Below are 26,197 nucleotides of genomic sequence, written 5' to 3' on the forward strand. Positions count from 1 at the left end.
AAGCAGAAGGGCTGAGGACAAACTGTAGAGCATGGTGAATAAAAGGTAAGAAAAGGGAATGTTTCAAGGAGATAATCATTAGCTGCTAAGAGATCAAGAAAGACAGTCTCAGGAGCGCCTAGGTGGCTCACTCAGTTAAGCGTCCAACTCTTGATCTCAGCTCAGGTCTTGATCTCAGGGTTGTGAGTTCAAGCCCCGCCCTGGGCTCCAAGCTGGGTGTGGAGCCTACTTGGAAGGAAGAAAGGAAGGAAGGAGGGAGGGAGGGAAGAGTCTATTGCATGAGAATCTTTAGGAAGAATATTTCCACCTTGCATGGTCATCACTTCTTTCCTGATCCTACTCTTCCACCCCATCTAACTGGCTCCTGTTCGAGTGTCTTCTCATGCCAGCTACCTGTGTAACTGTGGAATTAGGTCTTTTGAAATATCTTTTTTAAATGGAAAAAATATTATTCCTTTTTTCCAGCTTCTGTTAAAATTAAATTTTAAGCTATACTTTCTTGTCTAATTATATAGTCTTTGTGTAAACTTTAAGTTTCCATTTAAATTTTTTCTCTATGTAGAAATATTTGGAATATTATACATTACCCTTAAGTGATGCCTGTACTCACATTTACATTAGATCTTTTTTTTAATGTTCTAAACCAGAACCAGAGGATGATGATGTCACAAGACATATTATAAGGCTAAGAGATAAGTTTGGTTGGCAAACGATGTTACCACAGCACTGTTTGGAGTATAAAAGTTCCAAAATTGCAATTCAGAAGATTATTCTAAAGGTATTAGCCTGTTTTATCCAGTTTTGTACTATAAAGTTTAATATTTAAAACTGTACCTTAATCTTAATTTCATTCACTTCACATACTATATCAAAATTAGACATTATTACATTAATACCGAATTACAATCATTGTTTCATAGTAAATGCTTGTGAAAGTGTTGGGCATCATTTCACTTGTCTTATTTCAAGGATGGAGAACAGATAAAGATATATGCCTGAAATTTGAATCTACTCTCTTATTCCTGTTCATCAGGGTTTTTTTTTTTTTGTGAGTTAAAAAATGCTAATGTACTTTTGTAACATTGTATCCTCGCTCTTACTTCCTGGTACCCAATTCTCTATCTCATTATCTTTGTATTTCCTTATCCTTTCTTCTTCGGAGAAGTTTTAGCATGTGCAGAGTCACATGACCAGAGGGTACAAGCAGCGATGAAGAGTAAGGTCTGCCTCCTGTGTCCTTCTTCATTACAAGAGATGGAAGATTGGACAGGATCCTCTATAACTACTTTTAGACCCAGGGTTCTCCAAGGGCAATTAATTCTGAGGCAATCACATCAGCATCACCTTGGAGCTTTATTAGCCATGCATAGTCTCATCTCCACTCCAGACCTTCTGAATCAGAAACTCTGGGAGTGGGACCCAGTGATCTGTACTTTACGAAGCTCTCCAGGTGATACTGATGCACAATTGAGAAGTGTTGTTCTAGACCGGGGGCCAGCTAATTTTTCCTGAAAAGTGTCAGATAATGAATGTTCTAGGCTGTGCAGGCTCTCTGATCCCTGTTGTAATTTCTCAGGCCTGTCGCTGCAGCGCAGAAGCAGCAACAGACTTAAGCAAATGGGTGTGGCTGTGCTCCAGTGAAACTTTACAGAAATAGGCACAGAGTCCTGGCCGGAGTTTGCTGGCCCCTGCTCTAACCTGTTACCGGGAGGACAAATGGTCCTGGGATCACTGTCAGAGGCGGCATTAATGCAAAGCAGAGTACCATGCATAATGGAAGCAGAGTCACCCAGCTTTGAATCTCTATTTATATGCTCACTGTGTGGTCTTGGGCAAGTTCCTGACCTCTCTGAGCTTCAGCTTCTTTGAGCTTGAAATGGAAATAATAGTACTTAACCTTAGAGAGTCGTGAAAATTAAATGAGGAATGCAGGTGGCATAGTGTCTGGCACATAATGGGCATGGTAATTTAGAAAACACATAGCTGTGCATGAGCCAGATGTCCTTGGACTCACTGATAAGGGATGTTTCATTTGTTTGTAAAGAAAGGATTGAGAATTTGAAAAAATACTTGCTTTTAATTCAAAAACAATAATTTAATTGGAACGTATTATGCTTCTAATAAGTGGGTGATTTAATGACATACATGACCCATTTGGATAATGGTGTCTACATTAAGTTACTAGTATCCTCAACTTTCTGGAACATAGAACAAAAATGCCTCAAGTGGCCACATAACTGTAACCAAGCCATTATACAAATCATTACCTGTAGCTTATTTATTTCATTTTACTTGCAGTTTCTAAACTTGTTTCTTAAAGTTTCCAGGAGCGTAACTTATCAGAGGTCAGAATAAGACAGTGAGGGGTGCCTCGGTGGTACAGTTGGTTGAGCATCTGACTCTTGGTTTTGGCTCACGTCATGATCTCAGGGAGTCTGCTTGAGATTCTCTCCCTCTCCCTCTGCTCCTCCCTCTGCCCCCCCCCCACTCTCTCTCTCTCTCAAATAAATAAATCTTAAAAAAAAGGATAATAAACAAGACAGCACTTGGGACGATTAGGGAGAAACAGTAACAGTCTTCAATGAGGACAAAAACTTTTTTAAGAAGTAAAACTGGATCTGAAATTTTAAATTCCAATACTTAGAAAGTCTCAAAGTAAAAGAAATAAATTTCACTTAAAATTTTTTCTTAATATGAAGTGGCTGATTTCTCAGTAATGCCAGGTAAATAAAAAAGAGGCGTTATAGTATATTGCAGTGTCTCAGAGCATGGGTTTAGTCAGACTTGCATTCACATCTCAACTTGCTTCTTCCTGTCTTTGTGACTTTTCCCAAATTACCTAATTTCTCAAAATACTAATTTCTGCATCTGTTTAATGAGCTTAAAAAGATCATCTCTGCAGATAATTTAAAAGTTTAATTTAGAAGATTAAATTCTTGTGTATAATGTATATGAAACACTTGTTACTTATTAAATATTATTTACTTCACAAATATTAGTTATTATTATAATACTAAGCCACCATCATTATCAAAATAAATGATTAACATGCTCCAAAAGCTTCTGGTATTGGCAGACAAATTTACTGAAAGTGGGACATGGGTGTTAAAGATATATTGCCATGTTCGGGCGCCTGGGTGGCTCAGTTGGTTAAGCGACTGCCTTTGGCTCAGGTCATGATCCTGGAGTCCCGGGATCGAGTCCCACATCGGGCTCCCTGCTCAGCAGGGAGTCTGCTTCTCCCTCTGACCCTCCTCCCTCTCATGCTCTCTGTCTCTCATTCTCTCTCTTGCAAATAAATAAAATCTTAAAAAAAAAAGATATATTGCCATGTTCTTTGTGTGAATAAGCATGCATTAGGAAGCATATAGATGAATTTTCATGAATGTTTCACCACATTATAAGAATGAAAATTACATATTTTAAATCTTTCATAAGACTGATCTTGTTGAACTTTGGACACAATTTGATGTTAGCTTTCCTCAGTGATATTACACTTAATTTAAATGTAAAATTATTTCATTTTACTGAGCAATCTGTTGTTCAGCCATTTTATTACTTAATCTGGTCAAGTTAATTAAAAATTTTTTAACCTCAGGAACCTTTAACAGATGATGGAGAATTTGTATATTGCCTTCCTCGGAAAAATCATCAAGTTCTCTATAATCCGTATGATCTTCAGGTGGTCTCTGCCCACAGAGCTAGACATTGCAAAGAATTTTGGATTATTACTGCATCATTTATCTCAAAGGTAATATAGAATGGGTGTTTTCAGCTTTTAGAATCATAATGGAAAAATATTATCTAATTTAGATTGTCTTTGTATGTTTCAGATAAACCTGGTCATTTGAGGGATAGTTTATGGTTAAGATCCTCTTTGGGAGAAAGTTACTTAACAGCAAGTTTTTTTCTTTTCTGTAGAGAGATAGCTTAAGTATTCAATTTTAATAATATTTTTATCTCAATTATAGTTTTTTTTTTTAAAGGAAACTAGACTACAGGGATTTGTTGATATAATAGGAATTACAATAGTAAAAGAAAAAAGTGTTTCCTCAGGTTTGTCAGAAACTTCATTGCCCTCTTTAACCCCCATTACACTCTTACATAGCGTTCTGATACCGCAAGTTGTAATTATAGAGTTACTTGTTTTGATCATTTTCTTAGTGTCTGTCTGCTTCCCCTTACTCTCCCAGCCTCCCAACTACATTGTAAGCACATGTGGGCAGGGCCACATCTGAATGAAGCAGATCTGTAGGTGTAGATGTGGAGATATCCCTGATGTGTATTATCAGCTGAAAATGGGAGGAACAATTTCTATGCACATAAGTACATATGTGCTGATATAGGCATACTTTTATTTCCAGAAGAAATTTTTAAAAATGTTAACATTCCGATGGGGAAGAGCGACTCTGAGGAAGGGAATTCTTGATGAAAGGCCTGTGGTTCTTGGATGTCAAAATAGGGTATCTTGGTAATGGGATTATTGGTCCCTTTGGAACTACTACATCCCTGTAGTTAAAATTGAGCTCATAAATATTACTTTTATAGAAAATGTGCAGATTATGAGACTGAAAAAATGAACAGATATTTGTGAAAAGTATCTAAGGGTGAGGAAGAAGTTTCTCTTGTTCTTCCTCTATTGGAGCATGAGAAATAGCTTTAGAAAAATGGCAAGTGTAGTGCTCGCTTCGGCAGCACATATACTAAAATTGGAAAAATGGCAAGTGTAGAAGCAGTGTGGGAAGGGAAATCAGGTTTGGGTATAGATGAAGTGGTGGAGGTCATATATAGAACAAGCTGAATTATAAAAGCAAGTAGTTATGAGGCAAACGCAGGCTTTCTTAATTTCTTGAAAATAGTGCATATTTTTTGAAGAAATGGTTTTGTGCTTTATATTTACAGGTTACTAAAATAGGTGATGTAGAAGAAATAGAACTCATACCTACTTTGGAATGGCTTTTAGAAAGAACATGTTACTATTTATTACAGCAATTCAAGATATTTTCCAATTTTCGGTGAGATGAAAGAAAATGAAACCAATTATTTGTAGTATGGTCCTGTTGAAATAGCAACTGCCTGGTTGATGGGTGGGTTCTACTACATTATGCCATGTTTATGGGGAATGTTAGAGAGAATGGGGTATTCCATAAAAGTTTTTTAGACACGATAGAGGTGTAGGAAGATCCTGAACTCACTACCTCCCACAGACACAATAGACCTACAGCTATATGTGGAATAATTTCCTCTGGAAGAGTTCTGAAAACTCGATGGACAGTACCTCCACAACAGAGGATAAAGGCAACATGGAGATCGGTAGGAGAGACAGAGACCTGCTCTCATCAAAAACCCACCCCCAGTGCAGCAACCCACAAACAGGAAGGATCTCAAAAATGTGGAAACTGAGGAGTGAGGAATGTTGCCCACATCAGGCACCCCAATCCTTGGGTTCTGCACCAAAGAGATGAGCCACCAAAATGGAAAACAATGGGAATGATGTCCAGGAAAACCATAGAACCTAGGGAATGGAGAACCTGCTCATAAAGGGTTTGCATGCACGCTCAACTCACCCTGGGACCCAGAGCAAAAGCTGCACCTTGAAAAGCATCTAGGCCACATGTAAAAGAGACCCACTTACTATTCTTAAGTGAATGCCAGAGAAGCAGGAACTTTTTGGGACTCTTTCTCGGACAGAAGTGCTGGCAAGTGCCATTTCTGCAATCCCACTCGGCTTTGCTAAGGCCAGTGTTGGCAGTCACTGTTTTGGCAATCTTCCTGTAACCTGGGCACACCCCACGCCCCCCCACACCACAGGTGCACCACAGCCATCTGGGCAAGCATCCCATCCATCCCTAGCCATAACTGCACCCCAGCTTGCCAGGTGAGTGCCATGCCCCTCCAATGCCACAGCCATGCCACAGCCAGCAGGTGTGTGTAGCCCACACTTGGGACTCCATTTGAGCACCTGCCACCAGTGGCCAGAGGGGATTGTGCTTCTCAGCCTCACAGGTCACCTACACACGGCTACTTCAAGTTTGGGAAAGGTAGCTATTTCCACCTAATATGTAGGGGGAAAAAAAAACCACACACAGAAAATCAGGCAGAATGAGACAGAGGAATATCTTTAAATGAAAGAACAAGACAAACCTTAGAAAAAGACCTTAATGAAATGGCAATAAGTAAATTACCTGATAAATAGTTTAAAGTAATGGTCAGAAAGATGCTTACCAAACTTGGGAGAGGAATGGATGAACACAGTAAAACTGCAGCAAAGAGCTAGAAAATACCAAATGGAAGTCTCAGAGCTGAAGTAGAATAAATTAATTGAGAAATACACTAAAGGGGTTCAACAGCAGACTGGATGAATCAGAAGAGCAGGTTAGACAGCGAGCTAGAGGACAAAGCAATGGAACTCACCCAGACAGAGCAGCAAAAAGAGGTTTTTAAAAAGTGAAGATAACATAAGTGAGCTCTGGGACAATTTCAGGTGGAGTAACATTCTCTTTATAGGAGTCCCAGAAGAAGAGGGGGAAGCAGGGGCAGAAAAACATATTGGAAGAAATAATGGCTGAAAATTTCCTTAACCTGGGGAAGGAAACAGACATCCATATCCAGGAAGCCCAGGGAATTCCAAATAAGAAGAACCCAAAGAGATTCACACCAAAATACAGTATAATTAAAATGTCAAAAGTTGGGCGCCTGGGTGGCTCAGTTGGTTAAGCGACTGCCTTTGGCTCAGGTCATGATCCTGGAGTCCCGGGATCGAGTCCCGCATCGGGCTCCCTGCTCAGCGGGGAGTCTGCTTCTCCCTCTGACCTTCCTCCTTCTCATGCTCTCTGTCTCTCATTCTCTCTCTCTCAAATAAATAAATAAAATCTTTAAAAAAATAAAAAAAAAATAAAATGTCAAAAGTTAAAGATAGAGAATCTTAAAAGCAGCAAGAGAGAAATAACTTGTTGTATACAAGATAAACCCATAGGCTATCAGAAGATTTCTCAGTAAAAACTTTGCAAGGCAGAAGGTAGCAGCAGAACATATTCAAAGTACTAAATGAAAAAAAATTGTGACCAAGAATACTCTACTCAGCAAGGTTATAATTCATAATTGAAGGAGATGAAGAGTTTTCATATAGCAAAAGTAAAGGACTTCATTATCACTAAACTAGCCTTACAAGAAATTCTAAAGGGACTTCTTTAAGCTGAAAAGAGATGATACTAATTAATGATGAGAAAACATGTGAAAGTGAAAATCTCACTGGAAAAGGTAAATATATAGTAAAGGTAGTGAATTAATTATTTATAAAGCTAATACAAAGGTCAAAAGACCAATATAGTAAAATTAAAACTACAATAATTAGTTAAGGAATACATAAAAAGTTGTAAAAAGTGACATCAAAAACCTAAAACATAGGAGAGGGGGATAAAAATGTACAGTTTTGGAATGTATTCAAATTTAAGTTGCTATGAACTTAAAATACACCAGTATATATGTAGGAAGTTATATATGAACCTCATGATAACCATAAAACTGGATACATAATAGAAAATGAATGAGAAAGGAATCTCAACACTAAAGAAAGTTATAAGACATCAAGGAAAGAGAGAAAGGAAGAATAAAGGAACAGAGAGAAACTATAAAAACAGCTAGGCATCCCACGTTGCCCGATTTCAAGCTATATTACAAAGCTGTGATCACCAAGACAGCATGGTACTGGCACAAAAACAGACATACAGACCAATGGAACAGAATAGAGAACCCAGATATGGACCCTCAACTCTATGGTCAAATAATCTTTGACAAAGCAGGAAAAAACATGCAATGGAAAAAAGACAAGTCTCTTCAATAAATGGTGCTGGGAAAATTGGACAGCCACATGCAGAAGAATGAAACTCCACCATTCTCTAACACCATTCACAAAGATAAACTCAAAGTGGATGAAAGACCTCAATGTGAGACAGGAATCCATCAAAATCCTAGAGGAGAACATAGGCAGTAACCTCTTTGACATCGGCCACAGCAACTTCTTTCAAGATACATCTCCAAAAGCTAGTGAAACAAAAGCAAAAATGAACTTTTGGGACTTCATCAAGATAATAAGCTTCTGCACAGCAAAGGAAACAGTCAACAAAACAAAGAGGCAACCCACAGAATGAGAGAAGATATTTGCAAATGACACTACAGATAAAGGGCTGGTATCCAAAATCTATAAAGAACTTCTCAAACTCAACACCCAAAAAACAAATAATCAAGTTAAGAAGTGGGCAGAAGAGATGAACAGACACTTCTCTGAAGAAGACATACAAATGGCTAACAGACACATGAAAAAATGTTCATCATCATTAGCCATCAGGGAAATCCAAATCAAACCCACACTGAGATACCACCTTACACCAGTTAGAATGGCAAAAATGGACAGAGAAAGAAACAACAAATGTTGGAGAGGTTGTGGAGAAAGGGGAACCCTCTTACACTGTTGGTGGGAATGCAAGTTGGTACAGCCACTTTGGAAAACAGTGTGGAGGTTCCTCAAAAATTTAAAAATAGAGCTACCCTATGACCCAGCAATTGCACTACTGGGTATTTACCCCAAAGACACAGATGTAGTGAAAGGAAGGGCCATATGCACCCCAGTGTTCATAGCAGCAATGTCCACAATAGCCAAACTGTGGAAAGAGCCGAGATGCTCTTCAACAGATGAATGGGTAAAGAAGATGTGTTCCATATATACAATGGAATATTACTCAGCCATCAGAAAAGATGAATACCCAACTTTTACATCAACATGGATGGGACTGGAGGAGATTATGCTAAGTGAAATAAGCAGAGAAAGTCAATTATCATATGGTTTCACTTATTTGTGGAACATAAGGAATAACATGGAGGGAGAGATGAACCATGAGAGACTATGGACCTGAGAAACAAGCAGGGTTTTAGAGGGGAGGGGGGAGGGGGGATTGGTTAGCCCGGTGATGGGTATTAAGGACGGCATGTACTGCATGGAGCACTGGGTGTTATACGAAAACAATGGATCGTGGATCACTACATCAAAAACTAATGATGTATTGTATGGTGACTAACATAACATAATAAAATTTAAAAAAAAAAGCTAGAAAACAATTCACAAAAGGTCAAAAAGTACATACCTACCAAAAAAAAAATTTTTTTTTTTCTTTTTGGTGAGCAGCAAAGCAAGGTTTATCGAGGGATAGCAAAGTGATAGTACAAAGCTCCCAAGGAGGGGAGGGGACCCAAAGGAGTTGCCCTCAAAAATTAAATGTAAATGGACTAAATTCTCCAATCAAAAGATGTAGAGTGACTGAATGGACTTAAAAAAAAGACTCATGTATATGTTGCCATCAAGAGACTCACTTTAGGGGCGCCTGGATGGCTCAGTCGTCAAGGGTCTGCCTTCGGCTCAGGTCATGATCCCAGGGTCCTGGGATCGAGCCCTGCATCGGGCTCCCTGCTCGGCGGGAAGCCTGCTTCTCCCTCTCCCACTCCCCCTGCTTGTGTTCCCTCTCTTGCTGTGTCTCTCTCTGTCAAATAAATAAAATCTTAAAAAAAAAAAAAAAAGACACTCACTTCAGAAGTAAAGGCACACAGACTAAAAGTGAAGGTATAGAAAAAGATATTTTATGGAAATGAAGTCTGTTGTAGCTGTATTCATGCAAAATAGACTTCAATACCTACAGAAAACAAGGTAAGGCATTACATAACGATGAAGGGGTCAAGAGGATATAATATTTGTAAATGTATATGCACCCAGCATAGCACCAATATGTGTAAAGGAAATATCAACAGACCTAAAGGGAGAGAGACCGTGTGATACAATAATAGGAGGGGAACTTTAACACCCTACCCATGTCAATTATAAGATCATCCATGCAGGAAATCAATAAGGAAACATTGGCCTTACAGGACACATTAGACCAGATGGACTTAATTCAAAAGCAGCAGAATACATTTCTTCTCACATGCACGTGGTACTCACTCCAGGATAAATAACATGTTAGGCCACAAAAAAGTCTCAATAAATTTAACAAGATTGAAATCATATCAAGCATCTTTTTCAACCATGATGGTATGAACCTAGAAATCAATTATAAGAAGAAAACTGGGAAAACCACAAAAACAAGCTTAAGCAACATGCTAGTGAATAACAAAGGGGTCATTGAAGAAAGCAAAGAAGAAATAAAAAAAACACCTAGACTTTGGAAGCATTCCTTCCTCTTCTTTTTTTTTTTTTTTTTTTTTTTTTTGGAAGAGTTTGAGAATAATAGGTATTAAATATTCTGTTTAGTAGAATTCACCAATGAAGCCAACAGGTCCTAGACTTTGTTGGGAAGTTTTGGATTACTGATTCAATATCATTACTAGTAATTGGCCTCTTCAAATTTTCTATTTCTTCATGATTCAGTCTTCGTAGGTTGTATGTTTCTAGGAATTTATCCATTTCTTACCAAACTTGGGAAAGGAATAAGTAAAACTTAGATTTTTAAAGATGACATTATATACTATACATAGAAGAACAAAGCTGTAGGTATTGCAATTTCAGATTTTAAGATACGTTACAAAGCTGTAGTAATCAAACAGTATGGTACTGGCACAAAAATAGATCAATGGATCAGAATAGAGAGCCCAGAAATAAACCCACAATTATATGGTTAATTAATGACAAAGGAGATAATATGCAATGGGAAAAAGTCTCTTCAATAGATGGTGTTGGGAAAACTGGACAGCACCGTGCAAAAGAATGAAACTGTACCACTTTCTTATACCACACACAAAAATAAACTCAAAATAGGTTAAAGACTTGAATGTAAGACCTGAAACCATAAAACACCCAGAAGAGAAGTAGGTCATAAACTCCTTGACGCTGGCGACATTTTCTTGGATCCGACTTAAAGGCAAAGGCGGCAAAAGGAAAAATAAGCCAATGGAATGGCATCTAACTGAAAAGCTTCTGAACAGTGAAGGAAACCCATTAGTAGAATGAAAAGGCAAACCACTGACTGGGTTGAGATATTTGCAAATCATAAATATAATGAGTTGATATCCAAAAAAATACAAGGAATTCATCCAACTTGATGAAAAAAATAAATCCAATTAAAAATGGGCAGAAGGGGCAGTGTGTGGCTCAGTCAGTTGTGTGTCCAGCTCTTCATTTCAGTTCAGGTCATGATCTCAGGGTCCTGGGATCAAGCCCCACATTGGGCTCCATGCTCAGCGGGGAGTCTGCTTGAGATTCTCCCTCTCCCTCTCCCTCTGCCCCTCCCGCCTGTGCGCGCTCTCTCTCTCTTTCTAAAATAAATAAGTCTTCCAAAAAAGAAAATGGGCAGAGAATCTGAATAGATATTTTTCCAGGACCTACATATGGTGGCCAACAGACACATGAAAAGATGCTTAACATCACTAATCATCAGGGAAATGCAGATCAAAACCACAATAAGATTTTACTTCCTACCTGTCAGAATGACTATTAAGATTTGATGAGGATGTGGAGAAAAGGGACCTTCGTGCACTGTTCGTGGGAATGTAAATTGGTGTGGCCACTATGGAAAATAGTATGGAGATTCCTAAAAATACTAGAATTAGAACTACCATATGATCCAGCATTTCCACTTCTGGATATCTATTCAGAGAAAACAGAAAGACTAATTTGAAAAGATATATGCACTCCTTTGTTTATTGCAGCACTATTTACAATAGCTAAGATAAAGAAACAACCACAGTGTTCATGATAGATGAATGGATAAAGAAGATGTGGTGTATACATACATGGAGTAGTACCCAGCCATAAAAAAAATTGAAATCATGCCATTTGTGTCCATATGGATGGGACCCTAAAGGTATTATGCTAAGTGAAATAAGACAGAGAAAGATACCGTATCACTTCAGTTATATGTGGAACCTAAAAAACAAAACCTACACTCATAAAGACACAGAGGACAGAGTTGTGGGTTGCCAGAGGGGAAAGGTGTTGGGAGGGGGATGAAGTGAGTGAAGAGAATCGGAAGGTAAAGACTTCTAGTTATAAAGTAGACCATGGGGATGTAATGTACAGTTGGTAACATCGTGTTAACTCTTAATTTGCCTTTTGTTTTTCATGCATTCATTAAATATTTATTGAGAGTTTGCTACGAACCAGTCATTGTTCTAGATGCTGGGGATAGAACAAAACAAATGTCCTGCTCTCAAATAACAGAGTGGGAGAGAAATAGACATATAAATATGTAAAATATCAGGTAGAGAAAGAATGTTGTAATGGAAAATAAATCAGAGAATTAGGGAGCTGGGCAGCTTGTTGATTCAAGGTCATCATTTAAAAATTTATCTAGTTCTAAGTGACGTGACATGACATGACACCAGGATTTCTGAGATTCTGATCCCTCACCCAGAAGTGCCAGGCTTGTTCTTTTAGTGTTTGTATCTAGTTTTTTTCTTTGCATATCATTGCCACATGATGTTACATTAGTTTTGGGTGCACAACATAGTACTTCCGCATCTCTGGGTGTTCTGCGCTCCCCACGAGGGTGGCTGCCATCTGTCCCTGTACAGCGCCATTGCACTCATCTTCTAATGTCTGTGTTTTCTTGTGGTCTGCTGCTATCTGCTGGAGGCTAGGAAAAGAGAGAGGTAATATTTTAAATTGTTAACATTTAATATGATAAAGAGTTGAAGTGTTTTTATAAGAGAAGTGAATGATTTTGTGGCAGAGAAGTTACTTACAGAATAGATACTTGCTGGTACTTCTGTTCCCCTCTTACGGGCACTGGAGATGGAATCATGTAAAAAATAATACAAGGTCTGTGTTCCTTGAGAACTTCCATTCTAATGCAGGGAGATCAATAACAAGTAAATACGATTATCTCAGCTAGGGGTAAGGGCCAGAAAGGTAGTAAAGTGAAGTTAAGCAGGGACGTGTATGTGTTGCTGCTTTAGATAGGATGGCCAGAGATGTGCTATGTAATCCGAGGTCTGAATGTTGAGAATAGTTTCAGACAGTATGGCAAGATGAAAAGTTCTGAGGCAGATACGGGTCAGTGTGTATGCAAGGGTAGAGATGGTGTGGCTGAAGCTCTGGAGAGGTTGGGACGCGAGGGCGCCAGTCCTGTGATGGCACCTGTCATGTGGCAGTGGACGTGGGTCACGGAGACACACTTCTGAGCAGGTCCTCTTCGAGAACGTGTGTGATGGCTGCATCCCTGTCCATCGGGCGGCAGCTTATGATAGTATGGAAAGTACTATTCTCAGAATCTATTTATTTAAATTGTCAGTGTTGGACTTTCCACTGTTGTCCTTGCCTGTGATAAATCCTTGGGGTCCACTCCACTCTGAATAATTTTAATTGATTAAACTTTCGAAACACAGTTGAAACTGGGATGAGTCATCTTTTTATATGACATTTAGCATCAGTCAGTCCATGGTCAGAATGATTCATTTTCTTTATTCATGTTACAAAAAGTATAAATTAAAGTTTAGGCAGGTTAAAACTTATAAATTCATTTGATTTTTATTTTTTTATTTTATTTTTTTTTTTGAGGATTTTATTTATTTGAGAGAGAGAGCACAAGCAGGAGGAGTAGCAGAGGCAGAGGGAGAAGCAGGCTCCCCACTGAGCAGGGAGCCCGATGGTGGGACTCGATCCCAGGACACTAGGATCATGACCTGAGCCGAAGGCAGACTCTTCACCAACTGAGGCCCCCAGGCATCCCCTTCATTTGATTTTTGAATTTTATTTTTAATATGTTCTGTGAAGTTTTTTATGACTAACATTGTAACAAGTAACATTCCAAGCAGAAAATGAGGTAAATCTGCAGCGTGGGTGGCTTCTGTTGGCTATGCGGTGTGTGCTGTGCAGGGGTGACCCTGAGCAGCAACACCAGCTTCTTAACCTCGGGGGCCTGCCTGGAGGCATCGCTTCTGTGGCCTGGTGCTTCTGTGGCCCGATGTGGATGCTCCTCATGCCTTCAGTGGAGGGATTCGTCTGGGATTCTTTCCAGGGGTCTTCTGGAATGCTGAGGTTCCGTGACTGGAGAAAAGTGAGATAGTAACTTAGCTGGAATGCCTCCTAGGAGCCTGACTTAAAGTCAGAGTGCTAGATTGGAGGCATTTCTGATTTCTGAGGCCTCAGTTGTGCCTGTTTGTGTGACATCACGGGGTTCTTTTGGAGCTGCTTCCGGCTTCTGTGATTCTCAGTCAGCCAGTGAGATGGGTGGGTTGTCCTCTTGGGGAGTCCTGGCCCCACCAGTTCCTCTTGCTGCATAAGGAATCTCCCTCTGGCCAACAGGCATCACCATTAAATTCCTTCTCAGACAGATTCTTTGAGTTTTGAAAACTATAAATGCATCTTTTCAAAAACACAAATATTAAATATCAAAATGACAAACACTAGCTTAATTTTTTACATATTGGTATACAAAAATTTCTTATCAATGTACCTTTTCATCATCACTGGAAATTCAGTCTTGACTCTTCTTGAAATATGAGTCTCTTTTAAAAATAGTAAGATAGTAAATGTATAGAGAGAAGAAAATATTTATTTTATTATTATTATTTTTAAAGAATATGAGTTGGGAGGAGGGACAGAGGGAGAGGGAGAGAGAGAATCTCAAGCAGACTCCCTGCTGAGCATGGAGCCCCACATGGGGCTCGATCCCATGACCCTAAGATCATGACCTGAGCCAAAATCAAGAGCTGGACACTTAACCAACTGAGCCACCCAGGCACCCCCGAGAAGATTATATTTTTTATAGTTTTTATACTTATTGGGATATTGTAACTAAATTATGTGTCTGTGAGAATTACAATGACTTGTTCTATGTTCTGTTGATAGTGTGGGAGAGAAGTGATATGATCTAGTATGTACTTCAGGTAAAATTTATGAATGAAACATGTGAATGAAACATGTTCTAGGGAATCTAGCATTCCTAAGATGTTATTAAATGTATTCTATATAAATACATGATTTGTGAATATGGAATGTAAGAAATGTTTTTCTTTTCAGAGTTAATAAATCATTTGTTACTTGGAAATTGAATGTTAGAAGAATTAAGACAGAGAAGAGCAGGTAAGTTTTGATAGGCAATGTAATTTTAAAAATTTTATTTATTTTAAATATGTAGTACGGAAGCAGGTATAAGTCATTTTTCACTCAGTGATTGGAAAGTCACTTTATGATTATGATTAAATTTAACCCTTAATGGGAATGCCTGGGGGGCTCAGTCAGTTAAGGGTCTGCCTTCAGCTCCGGTCATGATCTCAGGGTCCTAGAATCGAGTCCCACATCGGGCTCCCTGCTCAGTGGGGAGTCTGCTTCTCCCTCTGCCTGCCACTCTGCCTGCTCATGCTCACTCTCTCTGACAAATAAAATCTTTAAAAAAAAATTTAACCCTTTATGATTAAATTTAACCTATCTTATTTTTAAACACTATTTATATGTAAACATAATAATAAACACTGTATTTCCCGGTATGCCAATCTGTGATATGAGGAAATCATAGTACTATAAAGCACTTAGGATGTCTTCCTGTGGTCACTTGATTTAACTTTTTCTTCCCGAAGGGGAATGACTGCATCATAGCAGTTAGATGGCTGTTAATCCTACTTTGCAGGATGTCCAGCAGCCATATTCTGTTGTTGAACTTTTTACTTTGCGGTAACTCTGATTGAGTGCAGTTGTGAGAAATGATACAGAGATGATACTGAGATGCCCTGTTTTCCCAGTGGTAACATCTAGTAGACCTAGTGTAGGACAGTGGTATGGCGACCAGCGCAGTGGTGTTGACGTACTGAGTGTACAGCAGACCTCTGTTGTGGCAGGACCCCTCCTGTTGCCCTTCCCTCCCATTCCACGCCCCCTGAGCCCGTGGCAAGCACTACTCAGGTCTCCATTTCTATGGTTTTGTCTTTTCAAGAATGTGTCAGTGGGACCCTGCAGTCTGCGGTCTGTGGGAGTGGGGCTCCATCCAGGCTGCTGCCTCCGTGTCAGCATTCCTTTGCTGCGGGCCGAGTGGTCCGTGGTTAGTCACCCCTCGTTGAAGGACAGCTGCTGCCTTCCAGTTTTCATGTTAGACGCAGAGTTGCTATCAACCTTCATGTGAACAGAAGTCTTCATTTCTCAGTGGGAAATGCCTGGGAGTGCCGTCCTGGGTCACACGGTAATTCCATGTTCAGGTTTCTTCAGAGATGATCGTACCATTTGTCATACCCACCAGCAACATCCGAGACCATTTGGAATTATCACTATTTTTCATTGTAGACATTCTGGTGGCTGTGTGGTAGGATCTCATTGTGGGTTTTTTTTTTTTTTTTCAATTGGTGTATTTAGACCATGTACATTCAATCAAATTATTTATATATTAGGACTTAAGTTTGCCATTTTATTTTTTGGTTTCTGTTTCTTCTCTCTGCTTTCTGTTTCTTCTTCCTGTGGATTATTTGAATATTTCTTAGAATTCTTTTTGGATTTTTTCTATAGAATTTTTTAATGTCTCTTTCTGTGTGGCTTTTTAGTGGTTGCATTATATATACATAACACACAGTTTACTAGTGTCGTCATTTTATTAGTTTGAACTGTAGTAACCTTAGCTTTATGTCCCTTTACCTCCTCTGTTTATAGTATAATTGTCTTAAATATTTCCTCTCTGTGCATTTGGCACTATATCAGAAGAGTTACCATTTTTGCTTCCATCATCAAACGTAAGTTATAAAACCCAAGAGAAGGATAGTCTATAGATTTTTATTTTTGTTTTAGTTTTTTAAGATTGGTTTATTTATTTGAGAGAGAGAGAGAGTATGGAGGCAGGGGTGAGGGGCAGAGGGAGAGGAGACTCTGTACTGAGTGTGAAGCCCACTGGGGGGCTCCACCTCACAACCCTGAGATTGTGACCCAAGCTGAAATCAAGAGTCAGACACTTAACCTACGGAGCCACCCAGGCGCCTCTGCATTTTTAAAATGTGTTCAGTTTGGTTTGTTCATCATGTTCTTGGTTCCTTCTCAGTGTTTTGGGTTCCTTCTTTTATTGTTTTGTTGTTTAATCTCTGTTTAGAGAACTTCCTGTAGCCATTCTTTTAGGGCAGGTCTGCTGGCAGCAAATCTCTTGCTTCTCCTTTATCTGAGAGTGTCCTGATCTCCCTCCCAGTGAGGAATGTTATTGCCGAATACAGGACTCTGAGTTGACTGTTCTTTCCTTTCAGCATTTGAAAACGTGCGCCCCTTTCTTCTGGCCTCCATGGTCTTCAAATTGCTTTTCTTCTATACATGTTTCTTCTCTTGCTGCTTTCGAGACTTTTTCTTTTGCCTTTGGTTTTCAGAATGTTGACTTTGATGTGTCTTGGTTGGGTTTCTTTGTCTTTATCCTGTTTTAGGTCACCCTGGCTTCTTGCACCTCTGTGTTTGTTCATCCTTTGACAAATTTGGTAAATTTTCATCCATATTTCTTCAAGTATTTTTTCAGCCCTGCCCTCCTCCTCCTCTCCTTCTAGGACTTCAGACACAAATGCTGGATCTTTTTTATAGTCCTGCTGTCCCTGAGGGTCTGAGGTGTTGTTTTTTTTTTTTTTCCCCAGTCTATTTTTTTCTCTATTGTTCAGATTGAATAATTTCTATTGTTCTTTCAGTTCATTGATTTCTCTGTCCATTCCATTGTGCTATTGAGACAGTGTATTGAGTTTTTAAATTTCAGTTCTAAATGGAAATTTAGTCCTTGTTTTGTCTTCTGTTTCTTTGTTTGACTTCTGTTTCTTTGCTTGCCTCCCCCCCAGGGAAGGTGAAATTCCTGATTCCCTACTCCGCTTTCCCTGGAAACCCCCAGAGGAATGCTGGGGAAGCCTGGTTACCACTTGCCACAGGTGGAACTCCACACTGTCCACGTGGCCTTTGTGTCCTGTGGTATCTCGCTGGAGTAGAATGGTTATTGTTGATAATGTTCTGTCCTGCTCAGCTACCCCTTTCCTGATCCTGTAGCTGGACAGCAGGCACCTGTTGGTGTTTCCAGGTTGCTGGTTTCTCCAACTCCAAGCCTGGGATGGAGGAGGCACGAGAAAACCCAAGGACCCTAGTGCCATGTCATTCCTAGCTGGTCCATCTTCTCTGCCTGTCAGGGTCGTCTTACGTTCCCTTCACGTATGATGTTCACAGTGTTTAGTTGTGCTCAGAGGGAAGAATGGTGAAAAGTACACTTGCTCCATTTTTCTAGAAGCCAGGACCTAGGTTTTAATAGATTTCTGTGGTGTATTTTTAATTACCAAGAAGTTCTATCTTGTGAGTAAAGTTTTGGAGAATGTAGTTAGTTTTCTGTTATAATAGAATGGAATTTGTTGGTGAGTTCCTCATAGCCCCTATGCTTGAATAGTCATCAGATGATGCATTATTTTTCTCTTGTCAGATCTCACCATCACAATTCTAAATTTTTTCATGCTTTCCCCACTGTTCATTATTTTTATAATGCACCCTCCCTAGTTTCCTCATAGCTGTGTTAAAATATGCAAATAAAATCAATTATATTTTTTAAGGGAAGAAAAGAAAGCGTTAAACAGTGTTGAGTAATGTGAATTCATTACTGTGTGACTTTTGATCATCAAGATTGGGTCTGATTTTTGTGGTGTTTCACTTTCTGGAATGTGCCATTTGTCTTTTGTGATCTCTTTTCCTCCCCGTACTAGATACTCGGGAATGTCATGAACCAATTCCACCTCTGTGAGTAGCTCAGGTTACGTGAGGTGTGTGTAGTGAGGAGGCCTTCTTTGAGACAGACAGCACAAGGCTTTGGGACAGGCAGCGAGAATAAAGGGCCCATGGAACTTAAGCTTCACTAGCCTCACGGTATATAAAGCTTTGGCCAGTAAAATGGGAAGCCAGGAAGGGGTTAATTTCTGATAATTATATTTTTTGTGTAAAATACAGAAATCAGCCATAAAATCAGCCACCCCACAAGGGATCAGTGAAGGGCAGAAGACCCCCTGTTCTTTATACACTGTTGTACAGGGAAGTTTGCTTTTCTTGATCCAGTTTTTCTGGAGCCTTCTCTCTCCCATTCTGCTCCTTTCTCCCTCGGTCTGTCTTGTGTTGTTGGCAGTGGTCTGTCTCACCTTTGTGACCACAACCAGACAGTAGGAAGGCGCTGAGGAAAGAGAAGGGCCTGTCTTCTCTAGAATTTGGCTGGTTGGAGAATTTAAGAAACGTGTCACTGCCTACTATTTCAGAATTACTAGAACTCAGTGGCATAAACTCGTAACGTCATCCCTTGTCTCCCCTATTTTGTTCCTACTCAACGCACCCTGTACACAGCCTTGCTTTCAGCATTACCAGCCAAACAAACCTCATATGGATACAAAACAAATTATACTGGGTACCTCTAAATTCACTGTACTCATTTTTGAATGGGAGATAAGTCTGGAAATTCTTTTAACTTTCAGGTCGTTTTTGTACCGCCATCTTTTTTGGGCCGATGAGTTATTTCAAGGCTGTTTGCTTTATATAAAGGGACTTTGTGAAGATGCAGTTGATATCAAAAAAGGTAACGAACACGAAGACCATCCATCTGCCATATGCCTCATAAAGGTGGGTAGAAGTGCACTGCTGTACGCTAGTGTTTGTATATGGAAACCAGGAAGACAAATAGAGTTTTGAGTCGAAGGAATTCATACTGCTAGATCCATCAGTAAATGGATCATGATTAGAACTCATGTTCTAAAATACTTGCAAAGAACATTATTCCCCTGGATAGTCATTTTTAATAATTAACAACATTCCTTATACATAATTTCTTCCCTAAACTCAACCAAAGTCTGTTATGAGGTCTTTTCTCTATTTTCAAAACTCTAAATATGTAATATCATTTATAAAGAATTATCTCAACTACAATTGATAGTTACCAGCTAGTCTCTCAATAATAGCCTGTCAAGAAATTGTCATGAGTTACAACCCAGAGGTTTTGGTTAAATTTATGAATTCATCTGTTCCACAATTCTAAGAAAGGGTGACTTTCTTAGTGGATGATTTAATTCAGATTATATAGAATAGTTCTTTTAAAGAGGTTAAAGTACATAGAAGTGTATGTTTTAAGTGTTTAATATACAATTGAACAGGATTCCAGCAGCTTTTACTTCATTTACTCACTGAGTGAGGAAGGTACTGAAAAGTAAAATTGATAGTCACCTAGACTTAAAAATAGTAAAAGGATGTGGACAAGTTATAAATTTGATCATCAACTCAAAAATTGTGTTGACTATACACAATAAGTTTAATACTTATAAATCAGTAGCTTACTTTTAGAATTGATTATATACAGTGGCTGATACATGATAGATGCTTAATAAATAGTCTTTGAGTGAATAAATAATGAAGAAAGATGAATTAATCACTACAGATCAAGTACATTTTTTATAGCTATATTGAGATGACTGTTTCAAGAGGATTACCATTCAAGTTAAGGACACATTTCATAGAGGAGTATTTTTGATATGGTTTTATTTTAGGAGATTGGTTGGGCAGCTATATTAGGTTGTTTTATGAGTGAATTTGGGGCAGAATTTATTGGTTAATGGTGGGCAATAAGGCAGAGGAGACTTCGGAATATCTGTGAATGCCCATGCCTGCTGGATGGTAATGCTAACGGAGTGACCTTAGACCCTATCAGCTTCCCCCAGAATGTCAAGAGGAAGGGAACAGAGCTTTCCAGACAATTTGTAAATATTTGTTAATTATTATATGCAAAGGAGATGATACAAACTAAAAATGAGTTACTGCTATTTTTATTTTGCTTACAGTTTATTGGAAGAGATAATTCTTTACATTTAAAAATGATTGCTAATTCCAGAGGTAGTCCCTCGGTTTTTCTGTTCATTGTAACTAGCCAGTTAGCAAAATATAAGGCAAGGGAGGTTTCCTGGCACACAATACCTGTAAAATACTTGTAAAATATTCTTGCCTCAGATATTCAGAGGAAGCAGTTAAAGTCAGGGCATGTTTCATGAAGGAAGCACATTATGAGCTAGGCCACGGTGGATTGGAATAGCCAGGCAGCAGAATGTGAGTAAAGCATTCAATATGTTTTTTTTTAATTATGTTATGTTAATCACCATACATTACATCATTAGTTTTTGATGTACTGTTCCATGATTCATTGTTTGCGTATAACACCCAGTGCTCCATGCAGAACGTGTCCTCTTTTCAATATATGTTTGATATGAAAGTTAGTTTGGGTCTTGAATGTTGGGCCAAGAATAACAGAATAAGGGAGAAGTAGGAGCGGAACCTGGGCATTAGGGCTGGGGCACTCCTAGTGGGGGTTGTGAAGAAAGTTAGCAAGAATAGGAGTTTCTGAGATTGTCTGGAAAGACCAGGGCCAATTGGAGGGAGAACAGAGTTTCATAGCCAGGAGAACCTGAGATATGGAGGTCAGGAATCAGAGGGTGGCCACTTGTATGTTAGGACTGCTGGGGATGCAGGTACCAATGAGGATTGACAAGAAGGAGGCAGAGAGGATGAAGCAAGGGCAGGAGTGCGGACAAGGGACCGTTCAGAAGTTAGAGTGGAGTGCGTGCGGGTGCCAGTGTTCTGCCGGGATGAACCGGCACTGTGCAGGGGCTGGGTGTCTGGAACTGTATGGCGCAGGGCACACGTGGATCATTGTATCCAGACCTTCCCTTTCAACTGAGAAACCAAGTCCTAGAGAGACAGTGATTTATCTAAAGCCACAGAACCAGCTAAAGAGTTGGGACTTGGGGTTCAAGAATGATTGCGTTGGGGGACGCAGTATTTTGAAGGCTTAATAAAAATGTAAATTTGTATCCTACCCCTTTTGGAGAAAGTGCGGTGAATGGTGCTAGTAATCTACACTTTTGCAAGCCCGCTTGGTGATTTCCTATGCAGAGTAAACATTGAGAACTATCCTTTTTTTTTTTTTTTTTTTTAAAGTAGCCTCCTCCTTGCCCAGTGTGGAGCCCAGTGTGGAGCTTGAATTCACAACCCTGAGATCAAGACCTGAGCTGAGATCAGGAGTCAGATGCTCAATCCACAGAACCATCCAGGCACCCTGAGACCTATTTTTTTTTTAAAGATTTTATTTATTTATTTGACAGAGATAGAGCACAAGCACGGGGGGTAGCGGGCAGTAGGGAGAGGGAGAAGCAGGCTCCCTGATGAGCAGAGAGCCTGATGTGGGGCTTGATCCCAGGACCCTGAGATCATGACCTGAGCCGAAGGCAGAGGCTTAACCGACTGAGCCATCCAGGCACCCCATATTCTTAACAATTAATGAAAGTTTCTGAACATGTTATTGTAGGAAAATCAATGTGATGTTGGTTTATGGGAAAAACTAAAAGCAAGGAGATACAGAGTTAAAGAGATTGCTAATAGAGTGCTAGAATAATGCAGGTGTGAGCAAGGATGGCTTCAGGTAGGAGGTTAGCAGTGAGATCAGAAAGGAAGGGAGATTTTGAGACACATGTACTGGAAAAATCAGGACCTGGTAGACAGATACGGGACCAGGAGAAGGAGAACACAAAGAAAGAGTTAATCCAGAATTTTAAGGCTAGAACAGCACTTTTCTATTTTTTTTTTGAGGGAAGTGTACATTTATAAAACATTGCAGTATAACTAGGGATAAAGATGTCTGCTATTTATTGATGAAAATGTATTTTGGCAAGAGAATTAACAGAATGTGGGAAAAATGAGAAAATTCTGAAAGAGGAAGGATGCTGGGCTATACGTTGTTTGTGTATGGCAGGGCTTGGTAGCATAGGAGTTGGAATTTCTCCAGGCCACATTTCGAATGAGCTCAGTAGAACATGCATGTCACTTGGATTATGTAATTTTAGCCTCTTTATCCCACATTTAGTGCTCGTGTTGTTTTTTTTTAAAGATTTTTATTTTTATTTATTTGAGACAGAGAGAATGAGAGACAGAGAGCATGAGAGGGAGGAGGGTCAGAGGGAGAAGCAGACTCCCTGCCGAGCAGGGAGCCCGATGTGGGACTAGATCCCGGGACTCCAGGATCATGACCTGAGCTGAAGGCAGTCGCTTAACCAACTGAGCCACCCAGGCGCCCAGTGCTCGTGTTTTTAAGTCTTAACACATAATTGGGATTTCAAAGGTAAAAGCAATTCCTGGATTTGGTGGTTCCCCTGGGTTCATAGATATTTCAAAAATACATCGAGTTTTGAATTTTTCTGCTGAGGCTTAATCTTAGTTACAATTAAAACGAGAATGTATTTTTCTGTCTTTTATCAAGATTTAGTTTAACTACTGGTGCTTGGATTTGAAGAATGTGAAAAGCATTTGGTATATAAAGCATAATGTATACAAAAGGAAGGGTAAAATATGCTCTTTATGACATGAGGGTGTGACCATAATACTTTATATCTCTTTTTTTTGTAATGAACTTTGACTTTGCAACACTCAACGTTTACTGTCATTTAATTAGCTGGATAGGTCTCGAACATATTCTCTAGATGAATTTTGTAAAGAACAGTTACAGCAAGCCACCCAGGCACTGAAGCAGCTTGAGGATATCAGAGATAAAGCTATTTCCGAAATCAAAAATACAGTTTTACAGGTAATTCTTTAATTATAGCCTCTCTTTTTATACATTTCTGGTGTATTGAGTAAAGCCGTTGCTCCAGCTTGCATCTCTGGAAACAGTGCTGGAAATGGGCAGGTGGATTCGTCAGCTGACCAGCTAATGCCGCATATTTACTGGGTGCAGGGCATTTTCCAGGTGCTGTGTAGAGTGCAAATATTGATGTGTACAGGTGTATCCCCTGCTTTTTGAAAGTTCGTGTTACACCATGTTGCTTTTACAAAAGATCTATATTCGTACCTGTTTTTGCTAGCTAAGTGAAAGAAATCCAGAGAGCATTTTCACTTTTATGAAAAAAAGCCAGAAGCAGAAATAGCCTTCAGAGTCCATTTTGCAGCGAGCTGTTATGGGGCAACACCTGGAGCAGTGAGAGCCCGCCCCCCCCCCCCCAGCTCCTGCCCTGGGACCCACATGCAGCATCTCAGCATCAGGCCACCAGAGCTTTGGGCTGTTATCTGTGAGCAAGCGTCTGTGCTTTTTCTTGACTTAGTTTGTGCATCCATTAGCAAGATGTGTCCTACAGTATCAGAAAAGCCTAACAGAGGTTATTTTTGGGGGTCTGGGAATGCTCAAAAATTTTTCCTCTTTGCTTTATGCTATTTTGGCTTATGGAAGGTTTCATAGCAACTCTACTTTTGGATAGTGGGGGAAACCTGTAAGAGAGAGAGAGAGAGTGAGAGAGAGAGAGTGTGTGTGTGTAAATGCATGTATATGTATATTTACATATACACCTTCAAGATACCTCAAATTTAATCTGAGCTGACATATATAGGGAAATACAGTTTGTTACAAATTTCAGTATTTCTAAGATGAAAACTTATTGTTCAAGAGAAACATACCTAGATGAGACAAAACTTCCCTAAGGATTTTATAAAAAGGATTCAATAATACAATGAGCATTCTTACCTGAAATGCTGTGACTCATTTCACAGGGTTATTTTCTATAGCTTCCCTACATAGGGAATGACAACACGTGGAAGCATGGTTCACAAATGCAGTTTGTAAGGGACTGATGCAGTGTCTCTTCTTATGGGCTTGCTGCCTCTCTCTGCTGGTTTGGCGGAATCCAGGTGGATATTTGAGGCTCTCTGGCGGAGTAGGTGGACTGGGTCTCCCTCAAACCATTTTCAGATGTTATTTCTCTGAATTAAACTTTTTTTTTTAAGATTTTATTTATTTATTTGACAGAGAGAGACACAGCGAGAGAGGGAACACAAGCAGGGGGAGTGGGAGAAGGAGAAGCAGGCCTCCCACAGGGCAGGGAGCCCGATGCGGGGCTCGATCCCAGGACCCTGGGATCACGACCCAAGCTGAAGGCAGACGCTTAACAACTGAGCCACCCAGGCGCCCCTCTGAATTAAACTTTTAATAAATACAGGGTAGCAGTGACTTCAAGGCTTTGCTTCTTGACAAGAAGATGAAGTGCAGCTGTTTCACATCAGTGAAAGAAGGATCTCTTTCCTCATTGTATTCCGAAGTCACCCTAACCTCCCTAAGCCCCAGCATATGGGACACAGTTTGGGCTCTGGGACAGTTTGGCCAAGGATCATATAAATCGATATGTCTTAGGCCACTGAGATAGTAGTTACACATTCTAGTGTCTCCCATTCAGCATCACCAGGATCTGGTCATAAATATTTGTTAAGAGATTTCTATTTAAATAAATTTCAGATAAGAATCCATTAGACCCACATGCCAACCAACCCTGTTTTTGAAATCCACCAAAATTATTCACTCCACAGAAGTAAGCAGATTTAATAAAAATGGCAAGATCATAAAACTGAGAATGGGTGCAAACAAAAAGAGGATATGGGGAATGGAAGTATCAATAAAGTATTGCATTGCTTTTTCCTTCTTTAGGTGTTATCTCTCCAACAGAGACTTGTGCCCTATTTTGACATGGCTCTTTATTTTTTTAAATTCAAATTCAATTACCCAACATATAGTAGTTCATCATTAGTTTTTGGTGTAGTGTTCAGTGATTCATTAGTTGCATATAACACCCAGTGCTCATCACATCATGTGCTCTTCTTGATGCCCATCACCCAGCTCCCTTTCCACAACCCTCAGTTTGTTTCCCAGAGTCAAGAGTCTCTCATGGTTTGGCTCCCTCTCTGTTGACATGGCTTTTTAGCCAACGCATGGCTGAGTTGCTGGGTCCCATCCCGTGCAGCTACCCAAGGCAGGCAGCATTCCCCATTTCCAGACTAAGTGTAATTAGAAAGCACTTGACATTACCTCTACTATTTTGTTAGGGCATTTCATATTGAAATGCTAAGGACCATGATTATCAAGCTTTTGTGGGCAAGAGAATCACCTAGGAGGCTTGCTAAAACAAGGGGTCTCAGTTTCAGCCGCTATAGCTGGGGAGTTCACATTTCTAACAAGTCCCTAGGTGAAGCTTGATGCTGCTGGTCCTGGAACCACTGCTCTAGAATTCCTCCAGGAGAATTTTTTTTTTTTTTAAGATTTTACAGAGAGAGACACAGCAAGAGAGGGAACACAAGCAGGGGGAGTGGGAGAGGGAGAAGCAGGCTTCCCACTGAGCAGGGAGCCTGACGTGGGGCTCGAACCCAGGACCCTGGGACCATGACCTGAGCCAAAGGCAGACGCTT

The 26,197-nt window shown here is 39.8% G+C and overlaps 1 protein-coding gene across 1 annotated transcript in view; it reads left to right on the forward strand.

Annotated features, from left to right (window-relative positions):
* The window catches only part of DNAH14 (dynein axonemal heavy chain 14), a 357,723-nt gene that overhangs the window by 43,886 nt on the left and 287,640 nt on the right, over positions 1 to 26,197 (forward strand). Inside the window, exons 12-17 of the mRNA XM_035008404.1 lie at positions 648 to 778; positions 3,599 to 3,751; positions 4,903 to 5,015; positions 15,005 to 15,067; positions 19,417 to 19,561; positions 23,427 to 23,558. Coding sequence (XP_034864295.1) covers positions 648 to 778; positions 3,599 to 3,751; positions 4,903 to 5,015; positions 15,005 to 15,067; positions 19,417 to 19,561; positions 23,427 to 23,558 — 737 coding nt within the window. The remainder of the gene's footprint in view (positions 1 to 647; positions 779 to 3,598; positions 3,752 to 4,902; positions 5,016 to 15,004; positions 15,068 to 19,416; positions 19,562 to 23,426; positions 23,559 to 26,197) is intronic.

Source organism: Mirounga leonina, unplaced genomic scaffold (genome assembly GCF_011800145.1).
Source record: "Mirounga leonina isolate KUSES-001 unplaced genomic scaffold, KU_Mleo_1.0 Mir_152, whole genome shotgun sequence".
NCBI lineage: Eukaryota > Metazoa > Chordata > Mammalia > Carnivora > Phocidae > Mirounga > Mirounga leonina.